The 8,138-nt window shown below is 38.8% G+C and overlaps 1 protein-coding gene across 1 annotated transcript; it reads left to right on the forward strand.

Annotated features, from left to right (window-relative positions):
* Positions 1 to 2,733: 2,733 nt before the first annotated feature.
* Positions 2,734 to 7,240, forward strand: hoxc10a (homeobox C10a; the record flags this gene model as incomplete). Its single annotated transcript, XM_080534599.1, has 3 exons — positions 2,734 to 2,791; positions 3,941 to 4,762; positions 6,963 to 7,240. The coding sequence occupies 3 exons, from the start codon at positions 2,734 to 2,736 to the stop codon at positions 7,238 to 7,240; spliced, it is 1,158 nt and encodes a 385-aa protein (XP_080390725.1).
* Between the last annotated feature and the right edge of the window lie 898 nt (positions 7,241 to 8,138).

Consider the following 8,138-nt stretch of genomic DNA (forward strand, 5'->3'; position numbering starts at 1 on the left):
AGTCTGGTGTCCTCAACAGGAATCTGGAAACGTTTTCGCTACATGAACAATTGTATTGATATGGCATAGCGTTTATGCTATGTGCATGCTTTTCGATTGAGAGACATTTTGTATACTCATGCACTCAATGCGTCGTGTATCGTAATTCATGATATATCAATGAAGGGATGCAGAAGGGATACAATACGAGGTGCATGGGTTCAGTCAAACTCGATGTGCGCTTTTGACTATTGGGGAAGAAAATGGCGGGTAATAAGACCGTCTGATCTCCTGCGATCCGAGGATCCGAGGATATTTAGTGACGTTTCAATATGTTAGTGACTATGACTTCTACTTAATCAATGCATGTATCATGGTGGTGTTTTGAATATTCGTTTGTGACATGTATACTTATACATAGGATACTTTTTTGTTATCAATTGGATATCAATTGGGTCTGGTATAGACGGAAAGGTTTAAATCATGTCAACCCATCATTAAAGATTAATTTATTGAAATGTGAAAAGTCTGTGTTGAAGAAGACTATTTTCTTCACAAGTTATAATCTGATAGCCTTAATATAATGTCGGTTTATAGTATGCCATGTTGCCTATCTTCATGATATTATAGGACTGTCTGCCCATAGACAATTAACTCCTAGGCCTAAAATTGAACTGTAAATAAATAATAAAGCCTAGATTTTAAAATGCGTGTTTCTCCCAGCTGTATTTGTATTTGCTACTGTTTTAATACAAATAATGTTTCAAAGTACCAACACGTGCCTGTGTATCAATATGTTAACATGAAGACAATGCTGCAAACAGAGGTGTCTTACCTCTGGACGTGATGAAAAGCTATAAATATAGGCTAGGCCCCTGACGGAGCTGACTACTGCAGTCATTTGTGTGGTCTTTGGTGATATTAGAATAATAATACTCTCTGATTTATAATTGCCTTTAAGACGTTACATGTTGCAACCATAAATTTCCATTTGCGCATGGGGTGCTGCAAGGGGAAGCCAAGAGCTAAACCCCGTTTCATCAAATTGGAAAGATATTTCATAATGGCTGTTAGTTTACAAGCTCAGACGTCACCCTGTGACGTGCAATGGAAGTAAAATAAGCATAATCCGCAATAATGGACCTAATTTTATTTCCCCTTCAACCCGTTATATAACTTTTTCTTTGATGCAAACCATTACGGGAGACATGTTGGTAAATGTTGAGCTTGGGCAACTGCAGGCTATAAGCCTACTACTGTAGCCTATAGGCCACCTGAATACAGGTTAAGAAATAAAACATGTCTAATCCATGTTTATATTTTAGAAATATGTTCACACCACATACAAATCAACATACTGCGTGTGTGTGTTTGAGCGCGTCCGTGCGTTGTGTGGGCGTCTGTGCATGCCACGTACAAAAGACCACTCCTATCTAATGGCATTGGACAATGTTTTATTTTATTTCAGCAACAAATAAATCTTAAAACACAACAACAGGCACAGATAATCCCATAATCCCCCACATACCTAACCCAACCCTCCTGTTTAAACAAAAGGGGCAGATGTGTCCACAGAAATAATATTCACACACGTCTTTTTTATATATTGGCATCAAATCACAAATAACAATGCATCGATTTGTATGTTTTATTTTTTGTTGTTATGCACAAATCTAACGTAACCCATGAGGTTTGACCAAAAACAAGGAAACACTGATTGATGAGACTCTATCCACGCGTTCCTTTTAACAATTATAACATACTTCTTTGCTAACAATTGAAAATAAAATAGGTAGTTTTGTGTGATGTTCACAACGCAATCATGGTTCAACTAATGAGTATTATGCCAATTAAAAACATGACATATTGGATGTTATTGATTAAGAAGAAATTAATTTGATTCCTTGTTGAAATAGCCTACCGTTGAACTGTTCTCATGCGAACGCGAAAATATAACGAAACATCTTAAATTGAATGAGTAGAACCTTTGTTATAATCAAAGCAGTGATTCCATGGGTTAAAACAAGACCACAAGTGATCGACAGGAAAATAAACCAATCAAAACAGTCCAGTAAGCTGTTATTACACTATCGAAATGGTTGAGAAATCACTATCCTCGCAAGTAGAACTGAGTATAGGCCAATGAAACTAATCAGCCAACATTTATATTCCATAGCCTACGATTTAAAACATTTTGCTGCTGAATGGTCCGTGTTAGTTGGTTAGCTGCCTTGCAATTATTATCTCTTAGTAAGGCATCCCCGCGAATTCAAGGCAATTTGCTAATGTTAGGGTTAGGGTTAGGGTTATTCACTTGTTCCATCTATTTTTATGAACATATTTTTACTATAGCCACACCAATGAGGATGCCCTGAATTCACTGAAATAATTAGCAACCCAAATTGTTTTGGTAGTGTCTGTTGGAGTATTTAAAGACCTTCAGGTCGAAGTTAATTCTGATTCCCTTTCTAAACTCTCAAGCCACTCTTAGAATGTATTGCATTATTTTGAAGTAGACTTCTACCTGACAGGATCACTTTCAATACATTTTGCCACTGATATCTTTAATTCTCAGTGCCGTGTTTGGTTAGGCATATGGCAATGCAACAGTGTTTGATTATCTCAACTATCTGTAGGTTATTAGTCGCTGCTTAAACAGGTGTTTTGTGGTCTCCTATTGCTTTGCAATAGCAAAATAGTTTAAAATATAACAAAAATAGCAAGAGCATGTATTTGTACATGCATCTATTTTATATGACTAAAGAGGAACTAGGCCGTTCTCGCGCTGAGACGACAACAAAAACCAACGATGGTATGCTTTTTGTATTTTACGATGCATTATAAGTTAAACTGAGACTAATTGGTAGACAATGTTATTTTCGTAAGGACAGTTGTATTAGAGTTGTATTAACATAACTGTAACAAATGAATCTATCAATAAGTATAGGTCTAGCTCAAATGTAGTAACATTTCTCTCCTCATCAGATTTCGAGATCACGTCTTCATGTATACTCAGATGTCAACTATACCTTACATACAAACGGGACCTTACATACAAACCTTAACATAAAAACACCAACAACAATATTATTTCTTATAGAGTAAATGTAACTTCTCCATTGACAATTACATATCAGTCAATTCGATTTCTTACCCATTACTGAATAACCCCATTCAGTTTAGTATGCAGCTTCTAATTGAAAATAGGCTATTAACCCGATTAGCAAACGCATTTGTGAAAACACATCCTACTTGAAATCTTTCAAATGCACCTCATAGTCCTAGCGGAATACTTTCCCTGGCGTGTGAATAGGTTGTCAATGAAAAACGTTATCTTATAGGCAGGCACCATGTTGGATCTCTAGCTATATTATTAAATATGAATAAATGCTTGCAAATGCTCCAGAAACTTCCTACGTAATTGGAAACGATTTTTAGAATAGTCTACTCAAATCTTTAATCACATTACAATTAAACTAATACAGGGCATATGCCACAATCACTACTAAAGTGGTATCATGCAAATGTTAATGTTATGTCTACTTCTCATGGTTATGTTCTTAACAAACGTGGGCTCACTAGTACCACTAGTATTATCACATCCTGTTGATAACCTACATTTGTCCACGGTATGTCAAGGTTTAATGATCAAAAACGAAAAAGCATGGCAGATAAAAAGTGAATTAGGCTACCGTCATCAAATGATTTGCTTTTGCTTTATAAACGTATTATTAGATGTCAATGCGGCAAGAGCCACGTGATGGGTTGCAAACTGTTTTCACCTCTCTTTGTTCCCTGCTGAAGCTGTCTTTACCTAAATATCTCCGCTAGATGGCGCCCTTGCTCCGTGCAAAACTTCATTTTCTTACCAACTTGACCGCGATGACGTCAGTTCAGTCTGGAGCATCAAGGCCACTTCCACGTCGCTATTGGTCTGAAAATCACATGACATGACTCCTAGCATCCATAATTATGTTGCTGATATTTTTGCCCCCCAAAAGATGTCAGCGTCCTACTGTCCTTATTCTCCCCGAGAAAGCCCCTACAACTGGAACACAAACGAACTATAGATTATATCAACAGATTATAAAAATGACATGTCCGAATAACCTATCAGCGGGTAATTTCCTTATGGATTCTTTGATGGGGGGATCATCATCTTCATACAGAAGCGAAGGCTACTCCAGCAACCCTGGAATGTACATCCATACAGCTGCTGAATATGGATGTTCAATGGTGAGAAATGTCGGCGTAGTTGGAACGTCCCACTCAAAAAAATACGACGTTCCGCAGAGTCTGTCTCTCAGCAGCACCTACCAAGATGCGCATTATCTGTCCTCACAGCTGCATGGCACTTGGGACACGGGATCCAAAACTAATAGGGACGAGCAACCTGTTGCCCAGTCTTTACAACCTTGCTCGTTTCCAGCGGGCAACGTCAAAGAGGAGGCGTTCTGTTGTCTGTATCGGGATGACAGTGGCAGGGCTAAAGAGACAACAGAGTCTACTACTTACATCCGGCTTGGGGACAATAGCAGCCAGTCTGAGCCTGTCTCGGCGCCCGAGGGTTTCCAAGTGAACCAGGTGTACACCAGAGAGAGAGAGGATCAGTTCGGGTCAGGCTTTGCTTTGGCCCAAGTGGCGGCGACATCTGTTGAATCGCCAAAAGAGCCAACCGTTAATATCAACAAATCCAGCTCGGACTCAGTTAGCAAGGAAGTGAACAAGGAGGAGAATGCCAAGACGGACAGTTGTTCTGATAACTCCGACGGCGAATTGAAAGGTAACACAAAAAGCCCCCCCGCCCCCATCTCTCATCCCCCCCCCATACAGATGCACGCACGCACGCACGCACACACACACACACACACACACACACACACACACACACACACACACACACACACACACACAGTATTAAGTATTAATTGTAAAATGCTCTCAATAAGTATACATCTCATGCATGCCTGAGCTATACGCAAGTGTTTCAGTGTGGTCTTTTTCGGCAATATGCCTATACTCTGTATACTTTAGACAAACACATTTAACGGCCTTGCACATGGGTTATAGTGGCCATGGCATTTAACGCCTTTCTATTCATGTGAGAATGTGAGATGGGGAGTTATCATTGAAATAAACACGCTCACAGCCATACACGCGCTTGCAACACACACACACACACACACACACACACACACACACACACACACACGCACACAGACACACTACATGGGTCATTTCAAATATATATACACACACGCACACACACACACACACACACACACACACACACCCACACCCACACACACACACACACACACACACACACACACACACACACACACACACACACACACACACACACACACACACACACACACACACACTACATGGACCATTTCAAATATATATAAAGAAGTAGTCTATTGTAACTTGTAATTGCGCCGTTATATCCTACATTTTCTCAAGCAGAATAAAGCGTGTAAATCATGTCTCAGTTATACCTTATAAAATAGCCTGTACGGTATACTAAAACATGTTTTGGGAAAGTGTCTCACTTGGAAATACAATACTTTGGAAAACCATAATGCAGATTAAATCAAATGTCTGTGTTTGACTGTTGGAGGATCTGTTCTGTCCGTGAAATTGAAAACGGAATAATTGTCATATTCTCTGTCAACATGTTGATAACGAACTGATAACCCGTAGACGAATTTGTCAACAATGATCCAAAGAGATCCAGGGTACTAGATGTAAAGGTGGTCTTATAACGACATATTTACTATCATTACTATTGTTGTTATATTGTTCTTATTATTATTCATTATTAATTATTATTATTATTAGTAGTAGCCTAGTAGTAGCATAGTAGTAGTAGTAGTTGTTGTTGTTGTTGTTGTTGTTGTTGTAGCAGTAGGCCTAATAGTAGGCTAGTATTAGTATTGTTATTCCATATAATGTAATTTGTAATTCATTCATTTTTTTCAATTATAGTTGTATATTATAATTGTCGTTATAATGTGTATTTATATAGCCTAGCTAATATAACATGGGATTTAATTAATTTTGTCAAAAACGAATTTGATGTTTGAGCTGACATATTTATGAACATGGTCTGCAGTTTATCTTGTTTATTTCAAAGTATCTCTCATTTGGCTTAAAACATAAAACTAAGAACAACAGTTTGGTGAAGCAATATATCGATAGAGCAACGGTAGGCTCTATGTTCAAACGGAGAAGGTTTGAATCTAACCCTGAATCATATATCCCAATATAACTATTAATATCATTAATATCATCCCACCACAAATCCTCCATGATTTTGGATTGTCTTTTGTGAGGAAATAAAACCAAGGATTGCACACGAATCAGACGCATATACCTCGTAATATACTCAATGCCTCAATGCCAAATTCTTTGACAATCGATTTATCATTTCGTTTCAACATTTAATACATATTTAAGATAATTGAAGCTTAATACTAGCCGTGCATGTTATCCACATATCCCGATTCAATTGCCTTAGCGTATCAAGTTTGAGACTTTCTCAAATTACCTCAAATTATGTAGAGTTGCCGTGTAGTTCTAAATATACGCTCTAAGTTCACATAGGCCTAGCTATAGCCAATAATGTCGCAATAATAATACAACATAGATTAAGGTTAGCTAAATTATATTTCAATACAATCGATATTTCAATACAATCGATGTTGCATACAATCGCTGCAAAACAAATAGCTATGTAATGGTTCATCTTTGGATGTTGTTACACGTATTCAATCAAACAATGCATATTTAACCGATCTAATTCAACCTCAAGTTCTTGAGTGTGTATCTGAGATAATGGATTGCACATGAGGCAGACATTGATGTGCAACAGTGCAGACCTATAGAATAACATGCCGGTTTTCTCCCTTGAATGAGGATGGATATAACCTTTCAATGATTGAGAAAGTTTAATATTGTCATTTGTATACCCACAGATGATTTTACATCGGAAAATGCACCGGGAAACTGGTTAAAAGCCAAAACTGGACGGAAGAAGCGATGCCCGTACACAAAGTACCAGACGCTTGAGCTGGAGAAGGAGTTCTTGTTTAACATGTATTTGTCTCGCGAGCGCCGCCTGGAGATCAGCAAGAGTATCGATCTGACGGATAGGCAGGTCAAGATATGGTTTCAAAACCGTAGGATGAAGCTGAAGAAGCTAAATAGGGAGTGTCGTGGCCGAGAGCTCACGCCAGTCTACAACTTCACCTGAACCTTTTACACTTTAAAACATCCCACACACCCAATTACACACGCACGCACGCACGCACGCACACACACACACACACACACACACACACACACACACACACACACACACACACACACACACACACACACACACACACAGGGTGCCTACAAGGACACGATTTCAACGATGCTCGAGTCGAGATGAGGGACTTGGTTTCGGATCAACACTTGACTTTGCAATTCAACACTTCAGCGCTGAATAACGTACCATATTGCCCCGGCCTTATAAGCTAAATAAATGTGAAAGCCTGAATTGGACTGGATCGTCTTTTAAGTGGTTTATATAACTGCTGCCATTAAAGTAGGTTTAGCCTGTATACTTATTTGTGCAGAGGAATGTTCTCTCATTCTATGCTATATCATTTGGGGTATTCATCTTTTGCGTTCAATATTCTGCTATTTGATAACCGTGCATTGTGATTTGGATGCACATTGTTGCTTCATAAGAAACCACATAATGATTCTAAAGGGAAAATGTTGTAGAATACACTACGAAATTTGCAAAGATGTTACCTGGCTGTCCTCCCCCTGATTATCCTTTCTGGCACTCTTATTGTGAGGAAGATAGCGAGGAAGAGAGACTGAGGGTGAGAGAGGGAGACCATGGCAGTTTTAATATAAGTGAGACCATAACGTTGATTTAAATATTATCCAGGTGACCACAGTACGTCAAGGTCATAAAATTGTAATGTCAGGTTCGTCCTGGAAAGCGCTGGGGGTGGATTTTATGATCTGCAAATATAATGTGCTGCTGCAGTAAAGATGCGCTTAAAGGTGTGTGGAGGAGGTCTAATCCTCATAGTCCAGACTGCGACGTGCTGGATTCACCGACGCGCTCCATGGGTCTCTCTGTTGTGGAA

This window comes from Nansenia antarctica, assembly GCF_963989245.1.
Source record: "Nansenia antarctica genome assembly, chromosome: 6".
NCBI classification, from domain to species: Eukaryota; Metazoa; Chordata; class Actinopteri; order Argentiniformes; family Microstomatidae; genus Nansenia; species Nansenia antarctica.